Source organism: Littorina saxatilis, linkage group LG6, assembly GCF_037325665.1.
Source record: "Littorina saxatilis isolate snail1 linkage group LG6, US_GU_Lsax_2.0, whole genome shotgun sequence".
Classification (NCBI taxonomy): Eukaryota; Metazoa; Mollusca; class Gastropoda; order Littorinimorpha; family Littorinidae; genus Littorina; species Littorina saxatilis.
Genome location: NC_090250.1, coordinates 7,861,720 through 7,881,968, shown reverse-complemented (window position 1 = coordinate 7,881,968; position 20,249 = coordinate 7,861,720). Strand labels below are relative to the sequence as shown.

Below are 20,249 nucleotides of genomic sequence, written 5' to 3'. Positions count from 1 at the left end.
GCAAGTGTGACTTCATTATTTTGTTCTGCTGCTCCTCCTCTTTCGCCGTCTTGTTCTTTTTGCTCTTCTTGACAACTGCATATTGGAGGGTCAAAGTCCTACAGTTTCGTTTAAAGGAGGGAAAGGCTCCTCCTTTCCCTCTTCTTCCTCTTTCTCGTTTTCTTTCTTGGCAACTGCACATTGGAGTAGGGTCAAAGAACTACAGTGCCGTTGCAAGGAGGCCTCCTACTTTCACTCCTATTCCCCCTCCTCTTTCTCGGTCTTCTTCTTTGTAGCTGCACCGTGGAGGAGGGTCCAAGTTTTACAATTCCGTTGCAATGAGGCCTCCTCCTTTCCCTCCTATTCCTCCTCCTCCTTTCCCTCCTATTCCTCCTCCTCCTTTCCCTCCTATTCCTCCTCCTTTCCCTCCTATTCCTCCTCCTTTCCCTCCTATTCCTCCTCCTCTTTTCCCTCCTATTCCTCCTCCTTTCCCTCCTATTCCTCCTCCTTTCCCTCCTATTCCTCCTCCTCTTTTCCCTCCTATTCCTCCTCCTTTCCCTCCTATTCCTCCTCCTTTCCCTCCTATTCCTCCTCCTCTTTTCCCTCCTATTCCTCCTCCTTTCCCTCCTATTCCTCCTCCTTTCCCTCCTATTCCTCCTCCTTTCCCTCCTATTCCTCCTCCTCTTTTCCCTCCTATTCCTCCTCCTTTCCCTCCTATTCCTCCTCCTTTCCCTCCTATTCCTCCTCCTCTTTTCCCTCCTATTCCTCCTCCTTTCCCTCCTATTCCTCCTCCTTTCCCTCCTATTCCTCCTCCTCTTTCTCGGTCTTCTTCGTAGCTGCACATTAGAGGGTCCAAGTTCTACAGTTTTGCAAGGCCTCCACCTTTCCCTCTTATTCCTCCTCTTTCCCTCTTATTCCTCCTCTTTCCCTCTTATTCCTCCTCTTTCCCTCTTATTCCTTCTCTTTCCCTCTTATTCCTCCTCTTTCCCTCTTATTCCTCCTCTTTCCCTCTTATTCCTCCTCTTTCCCTCTTATTCCTCCTCTTTCCCTCTTATTCCTCCTCTTTCTCGGTCTTCTTCTCTGTAGCTGCACCTTAGAGGAGGGTTAAAGATCTACAGTTCCGTTGCAAAGGGGCCGCCTCCTTTATCCATTTCTCCTCCTACTCATCGTCTTCTTCATTCTGTCCTCGTCCACTTTGTACCTCTTCATTCTGTCCTCTTCCACGTTGTACCTCTTCATTCTGTCCTCTTCCACTTTGTACCACTTCATTCTGTCCTCGTCCACTTTGTACCTCTTCATTCTGTCCTCTTCCACGTTGTACCTCTTCATTCTGTCCTCTTCCACTTTGTACCACTTCATTCTGTCCTCTTCCACTTTGTACCTCTTCATTCTGTCCTCGTCCACTTTGTACCTCTTCATTCTGTCCTCTTCCACTTTGTACCTCTTCATTCTGTCCTCTTCCACTTTGTACCTCTTCATTCTGTCCTCTTCCACTTTGTACCTCTTCATTCTGTCCTCTTCCACTTTGTACCTCTTCATTCTGTCCTCTTCCACTTTGTACCTCTTCATTCTGTCCTCTTCCACGGGTGGCCGAGTGGTAACGCACTTGCGCTCGGAATCGAGAGGTTGCGTGTTCGACCCTGGGTCAGGCCGCTATTTTCTCCCCCCTTTCCTAACCTAGGTGGTGGGTTCAAGTGCTAGTCTTTCGGATGAGACGAAAAACCGAGGTCCCTTCGTGTACACTACATTGGGGTGTGCACGTTAAAGATCCCACGATTGACAAAAGGGTCTTTCCTGGCAAAATTGTATAGGCATAGATAAAAATTGTCCACCAAATACCCGTGTGACTTGGAATAACAGGCCGTAAAAAGTAAATATTCGCCGTAATGGCTTGAGATTTACTGGCCGATGTGAATGCGTGATGTATTGTGTAAAAAATTCCATCTCACACAGCAGAAATTAATATGTAAATCGCCGTGAGCTCTTGTGAGAAGGGGCGATTAATAAATGTCCATTATCATTATTATTATTATTATTATTATTTGTACCTCTTCATTCTGTCCTTTTCCACTTTGTACCTCTTCATTCTGTCCTCTTCCACTGTGTTTTAACCTGACGGGCGCAGTGGCCTAGTTGGTAAGACGCCGGCCTCAGGAGCAACGAAGCACCCCACAAAAGCAACACACACAATAAAACGATAAACGATAATTGGATTCTAACACCCAGAAAAAGCGTCAACCCCAACAAGTGATGTGAAAAATCACCAAGGCTCAGCCAGAAATTGCGAGAAAAGGTCAGACAGTCAACCAAGCCTCGTGTCACCCCCCCTCCCCCTATTCCCCCTCCCCCCCCCCCCCGCCCTCCCCCCATCCCCCGCCCTATCTCCCCTGCCATCAGTCACGTAGTCGTGGGCAGCTCTCACCAAAATCACGCGTTCCACGAACTGTGGAGTCTGGCACCTAAAAGACGTTGTTCGGAAATAAGTCTGTCGGGTTTGTATGGATTGAGAAAGAGTGAACACCCTTGCTTTTAGTGAGACGAATAAACCACGTCCACGTGTTTTAGACACACTCCTCGCTAGTGATTGGCCTGTGGATTGTTTGTCCCGCTCACGCCTCTATCGCTTTATGACTTCTGACTGTATTTATATCACCTTATGCGCTGCAGTATTCGGGCCTGCCTTGCACGTTCTGTCAGACACTGACATGTCTTCTGTCACTTGTCAGAACTATCTGGGAGAGAATGAGACCATTTGATTCGTTTTATTCGATTCGACGGTCCTACTGCATGCTTCTCATACGAAGACGCAATCGACTCCGACCATGACTTCTCTTGCAATTTAGCTGACTCAGAAAATATTTACTGTATCTAGCCTGAAGCAAGCCAGAGCATTGAACCCATGTTATTGACATGACAGTTTTTAAATACCAACGTCGCCGACTTAATAGGTCTTTTTTTATTTTTTCTTCTTCTTCTGCGTTCGTGGGCTGAAACTCCCACGTACACTCGTGTTTTTTGCACGAGTGGAATTTTACGTGTATGACCGTTTTTTACCCCGCCATTTAGGCAGCCATACGCCGTTTTCGGAGGAAGCATGCTGGGTATTTTCGTGTTTCTATAACCCACCGAACTCTGACATGGATTACAGGATCTTTTTCGTGCGCACTTGGTCTTGTGCTTGCGTGTACACACGGGGGTGTTCGGACACCGAGGAGAGTCTGCACACAAAGTTGACTCTGAGAAATAAATCTCTCGTCGAACGTGGGGACGAACTCACGCTGACAGCGGCCAACTGGATACAAATCCAGCGCGCTACCGACTGAGCTACATCCCCGCCCTTTTGATGCCAACTGCACCCGGTGTTCCCAGGCGGTCACCCATCCAAGTACTAACCGGGCCCGACGTTGCTTAACTTCGGACGAGAACCGGTGCTTTCAACGTGGTATGGCCGTTGGCGTCTTTTTTTATTTGATTTTTTATTTACTTATCAGACCTGTTTACCCTTACGATTTTGGCGTAATTTATTACGATTTTCTGAAAAAAATACGCCATTCCGCTATCCGTGTCAAGACTACGATTTTCATAAATAAAAAATTAATTTTTTTTTAATTTTTTTTTTTAATCAATTCACATGTTTGGCATTGTTTTTTTCAATGGCAAAATGGGGTGAAAAAGCACAGGACTGACCAGAGATCATGTCTGTCTGACGAGACGCTGGAGAGCCTTATTCTAGTGGTGAAGTCTCGCCCTCACTCATTCGGCAAGCGCAAGTACAGTAGAGAAGCGCTTGACACACTGAAAAAGGCCTACTACGAGCAAAAGAAAAAGAATCAGTGATGCATGTGCTTTTGATGGGATCTTCTTTGAAATTATGATGACTTCAAAAACTGACTGATGTGTTTTGTTTGTAAACGATGGATATATGTGCATGATTGCGTTTCGCAGACACAGTTGTCATGTGCCGCGGCGTTGTAATTGGCGACGAATGCTGGATGATTACTATTTTTGTGCCAGGATTACTATTTTTGGGGCTGAGCATTACTCCAAAACACTTATGGGGGTAAACAGGTCTGACTTATTGATTTAATCATTTATTTTGTTATTGTTATTATTATTTTTATGTTTTATTGTGGTTTTTTTTGGGTTTTTATTTTTTTTGTTGCACTGCAGTATTTCTGTCTTAGAAACAGGACGTGATAGGCGACTGAGGATATGATTACAAAAGGTTTAAAAGTAGGTTGCCTCGGTTATTTAAGGGGCTTATAATGCATATTCCCTCTTCCCTAATCATAAGCCCAACCATACTGACCTTCCTCTTCAACCCTCCCCCCCCCCCCCCCCCCCCCCCCCCCTTTAGCAAAACTTCCAAAGGCCAACAAAACTTCGATCCTCGTTTCAATTGCTATTTCTAGCCTCATTATGTCCCTGTTGTCAGTGCGGGCAATCAATTAGAAACAGATTTTACCTTTAATCCATAAATAGCTCCAGGAGGGAAGACCCATCCCTACAACCTTACTGACACCACCCCACCCACCCCCCACCCCCCCCCCCAAAAAAAAAAAAAAAGAAGAAGAATAAAAAGCAAAAGCAGATCAGCAATGATTTATAAAAATAAAATCCCATTAAGCAGACGGTGTTCCACCTTTTTGCCTGCGGGTGATGAGAGGATTTTCATTAGAGAAATGTTGGAGATCTCTCGGCCCACCCCTCCGGTATAGGAGGTTGTAAAACCCAGTTAGGCTGCAGAGTGAGATACATTTGGAAAGAGATTGTGCGTCACAACAAAAACTGTCACTTTTAAAATCATGATCATTTTTGAGATATGGAAAGATTGTGCGTCATAAAAAAAACTGCAACTTTTAGAAACATGTTTTAATTGCATTTAGCGAATTTGCTGTGGATATTATGGGGGAATGGTTGGGTGGTGGTGGTGGGGGGTTGGGGGTTGGTGACGGGGTCCAGGGAGAGAGAGAATGGGGGAGAGATATAGATCCCTGCGCCTTGAGTCCGAGTCTGGAGATACGCGCGCGATATAAGACTTCATATAACATATATCTGTTTTTATTCATTATTTTGACAATATCAGGAATTCGTTGAGGAATTTTTTGTATAGCTACGGCTGCTGACAGTATTTTTCACGCGGCGGAAGGCCTGTGGGATGGTTGGGATTGAGGTGTTGGAGGGAGGTGTGTGTGGGATGGAGCGCAGAGATATGTTTGAGATTCATTATTTTGACGGATACGGTCTAGGGAGATTTGTCCAGATAATTTCCTGAAAGGTTAACGCTGGAAAGGTATTACGGGCTTTTTAAGGTAGACAGCTTTTGAATCTTTCGTAGGAGGAGGACGAGGAGGAGGAGGAGGAGAGGAGGAGGAGAGAGAGAGAGGGAGAGAGAGAGAGAGAGAGAGAGAGAGAGAGAGAGAGAGAGAGAGAGAGAGAGGGAAGGGGGGGGGGGGGTTGCAACATTACTTCCCCATCGAGCCGGATATGACGGGGTTGGAATGACATTTAATTTGTGACACATGAGCAACTGTCAACGCTTCATTCAAACGATTGCTTTTTTTCTTGCAGGCACCCCCTTTTCAATGCTCTCTAGTTCTGTTTTGCTGAGTAGGCTAAAGGACTATAGTAGCGTGTAGAAAAACTCACTGTTATTTTGGTGTTTGTATTAAATTCACACGTTTCTGACTTTAGTTTAACAAAGAAGGGGCTCCGCGATTAGAATGCAATGTGACTTTGCTCTATCACTTTACGGCATCTTAAGGCCTAAAAAAAAAAGGTGTGGTTACGGTAACCCGACCTACCTTATTTTTAGGGGCTGACCCTATAACTTTTTATTACATTTGTCTAAAAAAAAAAAAAACGAGTGCAGAAAACGCAATGAAAGCGAAAGCGCTCGAGTCGCACACTTATTTCCCAGTCAAGTAGGTTTAATTTGTACACATTAGAAAAAAAAGGAAAAAAAAAGTGATTGCCTACCTTCCTACCCTATTTTTTTGGACTATGTTACCTTAACCACACCTATTTTTTTTTTTTTTTTTGCCTAATCGTTGGAAAGACGTGTGCCAGTTACAACACACAAGAAATCGTTTCACGCGATCGCTGTAGGTCCTCCTAGGAAAATAATAGACTCTGAAGTTTTCATTTATGCGCCTTTAACTAGGGTTTGACAGGTTGGATAGGCTCACTCTCGATAAGGATCCTTCTTCTTCTCTGTAAGACTGGTTGTGTCGAGCTTGGAATCCTGAAGATGTCATAAACTTGGGGAGGTAGGGGGGGGGGGGGGGCTTCTTGGTTCGTCGAACGTCCCCCACAGTTTGGTCCGAGTCAGGACTGTTCGTGTTCAGTAGAGGGCATGTCTGCAAGAATAGCCAAATTGGTTGAAATAACATGAAAAACCAACCAACCAGCCATCCCTAGAATCACACTATCTTCCATACTATTAGGCGTGTATTTTGGTAGCAGTGTCCGGTCCGGAGGTGGAAGATAAGAAAAAACATGTCTGCTCTGGAAAACTGAGAAGATGGATCGGATCTGGCCTTTCCTTCTTCTTGTTCTGCTTCTAGGTTCGATGATCATAGCCAGGAAGTCCTGCAGTTCGGCAGCGGGTCCCCAGAAGCGCGTTTTGCAAATATGAATCGTATTTACAATCAACTTCAGGCGTTTGCACCAAACTTAACCCAGACACGTCGGAAGTGTCTCCTCCGATCTTGCAGAATAGCCTTGGAAGCTTCCAATTCGCCCCCAAGAACCTTATCGAATTGAAGAGTCTGTTTCCCCACAGATCCTACGATAAAGACGATTGCTATCGAAGTGAGTTGTATAGGTCGTGGTTTTTCTTGTCCTAGTCTTTCCGTGGAACTGTTTGTATTTCTGTTTTCTGTGCGGGATGTTCGTGTTCTTTTTGCTTCCAACCGGTCGCTCCAAGTCTTGGCCCCAGTTCGGAGTTCCCTCCCCTTTGTGTCGTCTGCCTTCGAGTTGATTGGCGCACGTGACCAAGGGGAGGCCACCGCCAGAATCTTGTTTGCTTCATTAGCTCCCTTCAGAGATGAGAGTCGGATAGCGAAAGTTACTGTCTGAGAATGCCATGGAAATTCCTTCAGTTCGTTTCACTTCGTGAATATTTCTTTTCTTTTGCTTCCTTTCTCTTTGTTTTATTTTTATCTTTCTTCCTTACTGTCTTTTCTTTTTTTCTCTCTCGCTCTCTCTGTCTGTCTGTCTGTCTGTCTGTCTGTCTGTCTGTCTGTCTGTCTGTCTGTCTGTCTGTCTGTCTGTCTGTCTGTCTGTCTGTCTGTCTGTCAGTCTGTCTGTCTGTCTGTCTGTCTGTCTCTCTCTGTCTCTCTCTGTCTGTCTGTCTGTCTCTCTCTCTCTCTGTCTCTCTCTCTCTCTGTCTGTCTGTCTCTCTCTGTCTGTCTGTCTCTCTCTCTCTCTCTCTCTCTCTCTCTCTCTCTCTCTCTCTCTCTCTCTCTCTCTCTCTCCAGCTTGTGGGATGAAGACTTCATTACATTTAGTCAACATAGAGGGGGAATCGAGACGTTCTATCCCACCGCGAATCGCGCCTGCCGTTAAGAGTGGATTTTGTGATTTATTTGGCATTTAGGTCCCAGGTAACATTATGAAGTTTTAATACGATCAATCGGACCTATTATCAAGTTAGTGTATCAACTTTTGAACGAACTGCGCCCAGTAGTTTCCCAGCAATAAGCTGTTAAGTCGAGACAGACAGACAGACACACACACAATTAAAGTCTGCAGGACCCCAGTACTGCGTACTCGGGGATAAATACTTTTGATGACGTCATATCCGGCTTTTTGTAAAAGTTGAGGCGGCACTGTCACACCCTCATTTTTCAATCAAATTGATTGAAATTTTTGTAAAGCAATCTTTGACGAAGGCCGGACTTCGGTATTGCATTTCAGCTTGGTGGCTTAAAAATTAATTTATGACTTTGGTCATTAAAAATCTGAAAATTGTAATACATTTTTTTTTATATATATATATAACGATCCAAATTTACGTTCATCTTATTCTGCATCATTTCCTGATTCCAAAAACATATAAATATGTTATATTTGGATTAAAAACAAGCTCTACAAATTAAAAATATAAAAATCATCATCAAAATTAAATTTCCGAAATCGATTTAAAAACAATTTCATCTTATTCCTTGTCGGTTACTGATTCCAAAAACATATAGATATGATATGTTTGGATTAAAAACACGCTCAGAAAGTTAAAACAAAGCGAGGTACAGAAAAGCATGCTATGCAGCACAGCGAAACCACTACCGCGCTGAACAGGCTCGTCAGTTTCACTCCGTTATGCACAAGCGGCGGACTACGGTCATTGTGAAAAAATGCAGTGCGTTCAGTTTCATTCTGTGAGTTCCACAGCTTGACTAAATGTAGTAATTTCGCCTTACGCGACTTGTTTTGTTCTTGCGGTGACTTGTTAGCTAAATGTGCTTTCTTGCCTGTGGAAAAGTTAAAATACAAGGGCAAAAACGGAAACACAAGAATAACAGCAACCACGCCTCTGTTTGCTTGAACGATGACGACATTGATCATGAGAGATGCGAACAAGTGTGTGTTCAGACTTTAGGGGCGTTAAGCCTGACTCCGTTAAGCCTGTCCTTAACTTGGCGAAGCTGGTCACACGAAGCTTTATGTCTGAGTTTTCGGTAAAAAGACTTCGCGAAGTCTTCGCAAAATCGAATTCAGGCTCAATTAAAGGCACAGTAAGCCTCCCGTAAACCATCACAAATACTGTCAGGCTTTTACACACAGTACAAACACCCTTTCATTTAAACACTCACCGCTTGAGAACATCCTAGGTGCCCTCCGTAAAGAGCGAGTAATTTTCAAAGAATTTATTTTTGCGTGGTTTATCTTACCCCTGAGCCATCGTGAACCCGTGTGATCCAGTTTACTTTTTTCACAATGCAGTCGTCAGTTTGTAATTTGAATGCGACTCGCTGTAAGCTTATCTGCAATAGCACGTTATTATGTACCTCTGAATCTAAACGAAACACACGGCTGTGATTCACAAGAACTCTAGCGATGGCTTTTGACTGTTCAGAGGAACTGGCGATAGGCATAAACCGTCGTCTGCTACGAGAACCACGACCTTGCGTGACCCTGCTTCCGGGCTTTTCTTTTTTCAAACTTTCAAAACTTCGAATTGTACTGATCTTGTCTTGATGAAAAACAAATTCTTTTATTATTTGAGAATGTTTGTGTAAGAAGCTGTCAATTTATTATTTAGATTTTAAAAGTTAGGTCTAGCGCCAAAACGCACCACGGTCCGATTTTGTTATCAGACAATCCGCAAAATTAATTCTTTGAAAATTACTCGCTCTTTACTACGTAGGGCACCTAGGATGTTCCCGTTCGGTGAGCCTTCAAATGGAAGGGTGTTTGTACTGTGTGTAAAAGCCTGACAGTATCTGTGATGGTTTACGGGAGGCTTACTGTGCCTTTACGGACCGCTTTGAAGAAGATAGCACCGTAGTGGTAGTTACGTAAGTTACGCAACCGGGGCAGGGGTTACGGACTTTCAGCCGCGAGACCTCAGGCCGTAAAACTATGCGAGCAGCTTGTAGTAAGCTTTTTCGACGACGAGTCTCTCCTCGCCCGCGCTGTATTTAGCTTTCGGTTACGTTAACTATAACGTTAACTACGGGTGACTTAGTGTCCGCGTACTTAAGGGCACGCTAGACTAGGCAAAGATCGATCGGTGTCACCCCCTAGTTAACAGTAAGCAAAGACCTCCCCGCTCCCCCCCCCCCCCACACCCGGATACATGTACACGCGCATTGAAGCTGTGCATACATGCAGGATCATTACTTAAGGAAATGCTGCAGGCTATTACCACGCCCTGATCAATGTGGGATTGTGCGGATTAAAAGTTATAAATTGATCGTATGTCACGACCTTTGCTTTTCAGTACTGGCTTTGAGGGGTGGGTGTTGGGGGGGAGGGGGGGGGGGTGGTGGTGGATTGTGTGTGGTCGGTTGAGGTGTTAATGGGGGTACATTTAAGTTGTGACTGAGGGAGGGAAGAGTCTGATTTAAAAAATAATTAACATTAAGATTCGCTCAAAGAAATTAAGAACATAAACATTCGAATGTTCATGGTGTGTGTTTGTGTGTGTGCGTACGTGCGTGTGTGCATGCGCGCGCACGCGTGTGTGTGTTATGTGTGTGTGTGTATGTGCAGTGCGACCGTGCGTTCGTGCGAGCGAGGGTGTGAAAGTGTGTGCGCGCGTGTGCGTGTGTGTGTGTGTGTGTGTGTGTGTGTGTGTGTGTGCGTGTGTGTGCGTGCGTGCGTTCATCCGTGCGTGCGATTGTGTGTGTATAAACCAGGATATTGTGTACCTGTCTTCATTTATACTTACACCAACCTCTGGATTAGAGTACAGTCTATTTGTGTGCCCGCGTCCTTGTCTGTCTCACACCTATCTCACACGTACCACCCAGGTAACCACATGCGAACTGGCAAAGCGAACGTCAAAACCATATGGTAAAAATACATAGAGTTTAAAGATACTGTCTTCCCCGTGTAAACGACCAAGTGCACCACCTATTATCTGTCCAGGCCTTTACATGGGATCGGATCATCCTTCCACTTGGGCAATATTGAGCAGCATGACTGTGCTCTGCTGAAAAGGGGCTTTTTGTGTGTGTGTGTGTGTGTGTGTGTGTGTGTGGGTGGGGGGGGGGGGTGCTGAATAGATTTTCCACGTTAATATTTGTGTTAGTAACGAAATTAATCCGGCAAAGATATTCTCAATTCTGTACAGAACTCAGTCACGATGTTGATTTTTGGTATGTGTTTAAATGGAAGGATGCTGCCACTCCGCGTAAAAGCCGGGACAAATCTGTTATGGCTGACATCATCGTTTACGTTTACGTTTACGTTTACGCTCGAAGCAAGATATGCTTACAGGAGACTTTCCTGGTGTGCGTTTATGTCCATGTCGACCTCTCTATAATGTTCTTTCTTCATTTTATGATGTGCGCCGCAGATCCCAAACCGAGAAAGCGACGAGGCAGCAAGGTGACGATGTTAGAGTCCGCCCCTGGAGAGGAAAGGTTCCACTCCTACTCCGCTCATCCTCTGGAAGCCTGTCAGTGTCCCGGTTTCTATTCTTTTATTTTTAGCCCTGTGTTTTGCCTCCACGTCCTATGTCCTCTGTCACAGTTTGTGCTGCTAATTCCCCATGACTCACGTGCAAAAAACGCCCGCGTATATCTTTCTGTCGCTAAACACTCCATTCGTATTGTCATTGTCATTATCATTGTCATTGTCATTGTCACTAGCATTGTCATAGTCATTGTCACTGTCACTATCATTGGCATTGTCACTGTCATTGGCATTGTCACTGTCACTATCATTGTCATTGTCATTGTCACTATCATTGTCGTTGTCATTGTCATAGTCATTGTCACTGTCACTGTCACTGTCACTATCATTGGCATTGTCACTGTCATTGGCATTATCATTGTCACTGTCACTGTCATTATCAGTGCCATTATCATTGTCATTGTCACTATCATTGTCACTATCATTGTCATTGGTATTGTCACTGTCATTGTCATTGTCATTGTCACTATCATTGTCATTATCATTGTCATTGTCACTATCATTGTCGTTGTCATTATCATTGTCATAGTCATTGTCACTGTCACTGTCACTATCATTGGCATTGTCACTGTCATTGGCATTATCATTGTCACTGTCACTGTCATTATCAGTGTCATTATCATTGTCATTGTCACTATCATTGTCACTATCATTGTCATTGGCATTGTCACTGTCATTGTCACTGTCACTGTCATTATCATTGTCACTGTCACTATCATTGTCATTATCATTGTCATTGTCATTCGCAAACCCATGCTTCCCCTGACAAAACTGAAGAAAGAAACAAACTTGTATCGGTCTCGAATAGCAATATCAGCGGAAGAGACGATAAAGAATAATAACCAATAATAACCATCCCCCTCAGACGATGTTCGGAAATAACTCTGTCGGGTTTGTATGGGTCGTGAAACAGTGAATACTCTTGCTTTTAGTGAGTCAAACATTCCTTCGTGACATTGTAAGCCAGTCACTAGCGAGGGGTGTGTCTGACACACGTGGACAAGGAGCACGTGTGGAAAGCTTGCCTCACTAAAAGCAAGAGTGTTAACTCTTTCACAACCCATACAAACCCGGTAGAGTTATTTCCGGAGTTCCGTCCCGATATAACCTTCGTGGTTGAAAACGACGTTAAACACCAAATAAAGAAAGAAATGTCCGGAGTTCGTCTATTTCGCTTCCCACAGTTTGAGTGATCGATGCGAGTATGAAACCTACTAGGCTGTCTGGTATCGAAAAACGTAACAGTGAAGTTGATTTAGTTTTTTTATGAGTAAACAAGAATCTACACAGCTCTGCAAGGATACGTACTCTGGGTATTGTACGTTCCCAAATGCTGTAAAGACTAAAGTCATTATACGATATCATATTAATTGTGCGGAATAACCTGCCCGAGTTTCAGAAACGACGCCTTTTGTGTACACTGAAAACAAATGATAACGTGCACTTTTGCAGATGATGCATTTGCCAATAACTTAACAGATCAAATAAAATAAGATAGAATGCACTTTTGCAGATGATGAATTCGCCAATACTAATGAGATTCGCCCACTCAGCTAAAAGCATTGTGATCATCTATCACAAGTTTTCTTCCTTGTGTGTCGGAAAGGTCAATCCGACCCTGGTTTTGTCATTCGTCATGTATCCTGGCTATAATTATGATGTAGAAAAAAGAATAAGAAGAAAAACCCCATTAACCCATTTCTGAAAACGCTGATGTAAAGGTGAAGGGAAGATAATTAATCATGATCTTTTGCTTTTGCATCTACAGTATTAATAGCGATTTTGTTTTAAGGCGCAGTCTTTCACTAGAAAACGATTGAGCTCACTATCTCAGATAAGGCTTTTACAAGGGGGGAGACCTTCCATCTACTTGAACATTGACCAAAAATCAACATCGTGAGTGTTTTCTGTGCAAAATGGGAAGTTTTGTAATACATTGATTTCGCAGATTGGGTTAAACAAAACTTTATTCAATTTTAGCTCCGTGACATATATGATATTTGACATTATGGATCCGTACTCAAGATATGGCTTATGGTATTAGATTTCCGTGAGTGGCTATTGAGTTACTCTGCACAGAAAACATCCAGAGCTGTTGGGTTTTGGTACTTGTCTAAGTGGAGGGATGGTCTTATCCCATGTCAAAGCGAGGGGAGATATGTGCTAATGACCCCAATCGTTTCCCCGCGAAGGACTGAGCCTGTAACTTTGCTGTATCTCGCCGACTTGTATAGAATCCCATTAGCAGCACATCCATCTTTCCTGGTCAGACTTCCTTGACATATCTCCGCAACCTATGCATATCCAACAGGTCGATATTGCTGTATTTACCTCCGGCTTCTTTTATCTTTTGTTTGCTGCATAAATACGACTTATGGGAGATTTGTGTTGGGTTCCATATTTGGTGATGGTATGTACAGTATATACGGTATATATATACCTAGTGTATTATATAACTGCCTGGTTGCAGCTAGTTTATGGGTATTGACTCAGAGCGACTGGCTCTGTCTCTGTATTTGGCTGTCTTTTGGGCTGTCTATTTTTATATCTTTTTTTGTGGTCGATCTGTCTGTCTGTATCTGTCTCTGTCTCTTTCTGTCGTCTCTCTTTCTCTCTGTCTCTGTCTCTGTCTCTCTCTCTCTCTCCTCTCTCTCTCTCTCTCGCTCTCTCTCTCTCTCGCTCTCTCTCTCTCGCTCGCTCTCTCTCTCTCTCTCGCTCTCTCTCTCGCGCTCTCTCTCTCTCCTCTCTCTCTCTCTCTCGCTCTCTCTCTCTTTACCCCCCCCCCTCTATCCCTTCAATCCGCCCCTGCGACCCCCCCCCCCCCACACACTTCTCATCTTTGTGATTGATTTTGCGGAAGCCAACCCCAGACAGCCAAACCGCTCGGGTTTCTATTCCCCTTTTCGCCGCTTCAGCCAGTAACTAACGCTAACTTTGCAAAATCGGTAACGACACTGCACGCGCCAATTTGCAGGCTTCTGTGCTCTTCTACCGACCCCCCTTCCCCCCTCCCCTTCCCTCTTTACTCTCCTGTCTATCCAAAGCACCCCCCCCCCCCCCCAGCCACATCAACCTCCTCCAACACACACACATACATACATCCCTCCTTATTTCTTCACAACCAAGCACCGGTTTGCGTGTGTTAGGCTACGATCTTACAAGAAATTGTCTTCTCACCAACTGCTCACATGTTTCGATGTGTGTGTGTGTATGAGTATGTATGTGTGTGTATGTTCGTGTGTTTGGAGGGGGGGTGCGTGTGTGTATTTGTCACAGTGTATATATATGTGTGTGTGTGTGTGTGTGTGTGTGTGTGTGTATTTGTCACAGTGTATATATGTGTGTGTGTGTGTGTGTGTGTGTGTGTGTGTGTGTGTGTGTGTGTGTGTGTGTGTGTGTGTGTGTGTGTTCATTTTTTAAGAAGGCTTTCTTCATCGTCATCCTTCTTTGCGATTTACTGGGGTCTTTTTTCCTCCAAGCGAATGAACATAGCTGTTGGCTAGGACTCAAGAGAACGAAACAGTGGAAGCAGAGCAGCTAAAATATTGTTGTTCCGCTCTATTTCGTGCCTGTTTTCCTCTCTATGCCTACATGCTTTTCAACTCCTTTACCCAACCTCTGCAAAGCATTTACTGTTATTTCCCCCAAGCGAATGAACATAGCTTTTCGATAGAACGAAGAGAACAAAACATTGAAAGCATCAGTTTACATATTTTTGTTCTGCTCTATTTCGAGCCTGTTTCCCTCGCTGTACCTACATGCTTTTTAACTCCTTTACCCGGCCTCTGCAAAGTATGCTCAACCACACTGCTAGTAGCGCCTGGAGGCTTAATACTGTCTCTGGCGCTGGCAAGTGTTGCATTTATTCTCTTTGCTACCTTATTGCTTGGCGTAGGTTATTATTGGCAGTTTCGCCAGGTTTTTGTGTTGGCTGAAAGCAACCCAGGGGATGAGATATCTCATTGATTCTTTACCCTTGCTTTACGACGAGGAAGAGATGAAGAGATGGATGGGTTATTGGTTTTGTGTATCGCCCCTTATGGCTATCAGAGACCGACGTTTGTTTCCTTTCTCAGATTACAAGGCAGTCTCCATGCTTAAAAGTAGTTTCGTTTAGGTCTAGCACAGTAACTATCTAGAAGGGTTGTACAAATTTACTGAGTTTGACACCCAGGAAATTTACAAATTTACTGAAAATTTTAGTAAATTTACAAATTTACTGGTTTGATGAATTTACTGTAACATATACAAGCTCATGTCTTTTCACATTTGTTTCTTCAAATCTTGTTACAAATCTTGTTAGAAATCTTGTTACAAATTTTGTTAGAAATCTTGTTACAAATCTTGATATCCTTTTCAAAGTTAACAAGTCTTGTCCTGTGGGACGTTACATCCCGGAATAAACAAGTCTTGTCCTGTGGGACGTTACATCCCGGAATAAACAAGTCTTGTCCTGTGGGACGTTACATCCGGAATAAACAAGTCTTGTCCTGTGGGACGTTACATCCCGGAATAAACAAGTCTTGTCCTGTGCGACGTTACATCCCGGAATAAACAAGTCTTGTCCTGTGGGACGTTACATCCCGGAATAAACAAGTCTTGTCCTGTGGGACGTTACATCCGGAATAAAACCTCCAGTTTCTACTCTGTAGTGTTCGTCACGAAGATCTTCCACGTCCAAAGTTTGAAAAAGAAGTTAAAAATCTTGCACGTTCCACACATTTCAGCTAAAATGTCAATGCTGAAAAACTCAAATGTTCATTATTTTGAGGGAATAGTGTTAATGTTCGACGAATTAGGGAACGGGGCTTAATTATCATTCAGGGAACGGGGTTTAATTATAATTCAGGAAGACAGCGACTGAAAGGGAGAGGGAATTATCTAAGGGAGCGTTAGAATGTCTACTCTCCCTTTTGTTAATATTGAATATAACGAAATAATCGGATCTGATTTCTAGCACTCAGACTTTTTTTTTTTATAATTTTTTTTTAGATTGGATTGACAGCGGCATAGCGAAGGGGGAATTATAAAAATGAGGAAATGATTTTCTTTTTGTCGCTTAGAATATCGGCGAAGCTGGTAATGATTGAAACTTTAGACCCTGCGTTGCTGTCCCCTTCATGTTGTTTTTTGTTTTTCGTTTGCTTAATTTTTAAACCGCCGTTTCACAGGCGCTCTCGATGTATTATTTTTCTCATCAACATGAAATCTCTGAATACACAATAGTCTAGCATCCTCAGGATAGACGATGTTCGGAAATAACTCTTGTCAGGCGTGTGTGGGTTGTGAGTGAGTGAAAACCTTTCGCTTTTATTGTGGCAAACTTTCCCACGTGACATTATAGGCCAGTCACTGGCGAGGGGTGTGTCCGAAACACGTGGACAAGGAGAAGGTGTGGAAAGTTTGCCTCACTAAAAGCACGAGTATTCACTCTTTCACAACCCATACAAACCCGACAGAGTTATTTCCAGAGTTACCCCCCGCGGGTTAGGGGGAGTCCCATATTGGTTGGGACAAGAAAGAATTTACCCGATGCTCCCCAGCATGTCGTAAGAGGCGACTAACGGATTCTGTTTCTCCTTTTTGGAGTGAGGAAAATGAAATAAACTGAATCATTTGAGCACAATGCTATTTATAGTATACGCAATGCTATTTATAGTATACGCAATGCTATTGATAGTATACGCAATGCTATTTATAGTATACGCAATGCTATTTATAGTATACGCAATGCTATTTATAGTATACGCAATGCTATTTATAGTATACGCAATGCTATTTATCGTATACGCATTCATTCCTACCGCGGTAGCGTACAATTTACCATTCACCACTTACTTCCCTTTATTTTGCTGGCGCCTGCGGGCGTATAAAAGATCAAAAACAAAAAGTTCCTTTGCGAGATTGAACGAACCACAGAAATGCTTTTTTTTTAATTCTCTTTTGGTTTTTTGTTTTGTTAATCGACTCCGCATCAATTTACAGACTAGCGCACGTGATTGCGGCGGACATTTCCATCTCCTTTGTGTTATAAGCCGATCATTCGTTTGAGTGCTCTTAATGCAATAATCGGATTGAAACAGCAATACATTTATTCCTATGTGACAGCGTTTGGGGAAAAGGGGTATAAGTCGCGCAACATACTTTCGTGTAACATGCGAAACCCGCAGAGAGTAACTCAACCAAAGATATTCCAGGCTCCGGTAAGATTAGCGTAACCTGGAATATCTTTGACTTCATTGAATTTTACATTGTTAAAACAAAAGAGATCTGTACTCACCGATACAAAGACAGAACAAATCAAAACGTTCGGTCTATGGAGGCTTCTTACAATTTAGGGAAAGGAAAAGTAAACCCAAAAATAAAAGTAAAAACAAACAGCAGTGAACCAAAATTGAAAAGGAGAGAGAAAAATCAAACCAAGCTCTTTCAAAATTTAATTTATATTTATTTTTTTATTTGTAGCTGCATGGACGCTACAGGGTTAGATTTCTGTACATATCATCTGTTCTTAAGAAACTACAACACATGGAAGGTTATTATGCTCACAACTTCTGAAAATTCCGTAACTTGCTTTGTTGATTTTTGACGAACTAGGGTGTTTAACCCTTCGCCTGGTGCATTTACAAGCTTGAAATATATCCAATCTATTGTATTTGGGAGGTTCAGAGGGCTGGCTATGATAGATAGAGGAATTGCGGGGGGGGGGGGGGGGGTTGAGGGGGGCTTGGGTAAGGGGGAGGGGGGATGGAGGGAGGTATCATCTCCAGAAGATCGTTGGATACGGGTTTTTAAAATGAAAATTGAAAAGAAAATTCGTCGATGACAAAAAATCATGGTTATCTCACTCTTCTTCTTTTTTGTTGCTCCTCTCCTTCTCCCTCTTGATATGTTCCATGCCAATTTCAGGTGGCATCTGGTTATCAAAAGTTTACGAAAAAGTGTTAATGAGAAACGTCTGGATAATGTCCGCATTCGGGACACGCGTAAGGATGTGTGTGTGTGTGTGTGTGTGTGTGTGTGTGTGTGTGTGTGTGTGTGTGTGAGGGGAGGGGAGGAGGGTGCAAAACGTATGGCAGGCTCCACGTAAGTGTTGAGCTTCAAACGTTTCCAAGCAAATATGCTTTGCTTTTGTTTTCACCTGCTTACAGTGCTGCTTGCTTTTAAGTGAACAAAAAACGCAACAGAAAAGCAGCTTTCTCGTAGGAAGTGTTTGTCTCATGTTCATATTCTTTCAGGAAAAATCATGCATTTTGGTCAAAGCACAGACCGCCTCTCTCTGCAGCATTTTAGGGGATGTATACCATAGCTTTTGTATCTAACGTTAGGTCTTTGTAGCATTTTAGGGAATTTAACCTACTGTTATCTGACTGATTGTATCCCAGGTACGAATATATCCGTACCCACTCATACGGCTCTATCTGACCAGGTACGGATATATCGCTCAGACTGTTAGCTTCAGTTGCTTCCTGTAACGTCCATCTAACGCCTGCATTCCAGCGTGTTGATCCACAGTAGCTACACAGTTACTACACAGTTACTACAATTCTGAGTGATCTGCTGCAGTATAGCTGGTCTCGGCTAAAAAAAAAACCATTGATCAACATAGGTGGGGTAGAAAGTGTTAGCCTAAGTTAGTTGGGAAGGGCAATGTATTTATATTTGATTTTTATGCTCATACCGGTTTGTATAGAGGGTGTTGCGTGGATGTTTGGAAAGAAGATTTCCTTCTCGTTTTGTTTTCGTTTTAACTTTTTCGGAGGGGGGATTTTTTCCTGGTTTTCATTTGTTGTTATTTTGTTTGGTTGTGTCCTGCTATGGTTAGTTTTGTGTCGCTTTATACCATTTCCTGCAGGCTTTAATTGTCATTCTTTTTGACATGGTTCTTTTGTTCGCTGTACATTTCAGTGGATGAGAGGCTGTCATCTCAAAAAACTACTTCCATGCTCGGTTTGCAGACTTTGTTTTCTTTTTTTGTGACAGTTTTTCAGTTACTCACTTTTTATTTGCTGGTTCTTTGCTTTGAAGAAAGTTTATTTTTGTTTTATTTTTATTTGTGTGTGCGTACTTTTTCACATTTTAATCTGCCGAAAAAAAGCTGCTTTTTTTTTTGCGTCACTGTAATCAACATTTTGGTGATTAATTTGAATAGATGTGTGCAACTATCATAATCAAGTTTACCATTTAACGAAAAATAACCACCTGATGTGTGTCAATGTTGCACAGAGTAAAAACAAAAGCACACGGTTGCACTGTATATTCACGAGTGATTGCATTCGAAATAATCTCAAATGTGTTACCAGATTATTGATTTTTATAACACTCGCACATAATATAAGTGTCAACATTAACATAATTGATGTAATTGTATAGATATGATCTTACAAGTCTTCTATACTAGGAAATACTACGAAACCATCCCGTGACCATGATAATCGTTTGTTGTAAAACATGTTTTGTTGTTTAACTCTTTGGTTTTTTCAATTTTGTGATCATAATAAAATATAATGTTTCTATAAAAAATAAATACAAACACATTACGTACACATTTTTGTGGAGTGCTAATGGTTTCCCATATTTTAAGCAGGAAAAAACATGACTGTTTTTAAGTGTGCCACTCCAAAAACATTGTTGGTAGCAAAAAACCATGCTGGTTTCAAGGCTGTCTGCACAATATAATACCAATAAGCGATATGGATGTGGAATAATATCGATTATTACGAGCCCATGAAAGTCACTTGCTCGTTTCAGTGCTTGTTATTCTCCCAGGTGCCAGGAGACTGGTTCCGCACAAGTCTTACTCTATTACACATGTCGTTTGCATTTAGAGCGCTGACTTCCCTTTGTTTATCTGATCATTACTCGCAGCTGTTTGGTGTCAAGGTCGCCATCGTGGATATTTTTGCACAGGCGATTTTAAAAAGCTGTGATGGCCAATGGATTTTAGTGCTGCTATGCTTGCTTCACTCCTGATTAGCATTAATCGCTGAAAGCTTTTCTTCTTGCCTTTTAGGCCTAGTGAAGTTAATAAGATATATCCATGTTTTTTGAGCGCATGCATCCAGGGTTAACCCCTGCTCAGAGCGCTAAACAATAATCACATACACAAAACACATCATTGTTAA

The 20,249-nt window shown here is 42.8% G+C and overlaps 1 protein-coding gene and 1 pseudogene across 6 annotated transcripts in view; one reads left to right on the top strand and one right to left on the bottom strand.

The window, feature by feature from the left end:
• Positions 1–20,249, top strand: part of LOC138968406 (C-Jun-amino-terminal kinase-interacting protein 4-like) — a 135,613-nt gene that overhangs the window by 91,084 nt on the left and 24,280 nt on the right. For all 6 annotated transcript variants that reach the window (XM_070340994.1, XM_070340993.1, XM_070340991.1 and 3 more), the window contains 2 exons: positions 11,006–11,107; positions 19,033–19,074. In XM_070340994.1, the coding sequence (XP_070197095.1) occupies positions 11,006–11,107; positions 19,033–19,074 (144 nt within the window). The remainder of the gene's footprint in view (positions 1–11,005; positions 11,108–19,032; positions 19,075–20,249) is intronic.
• Positions 3,324–3,435, bottom strand: LOC138970047 (5S ribosomal RNA; annotated as a pseudogene).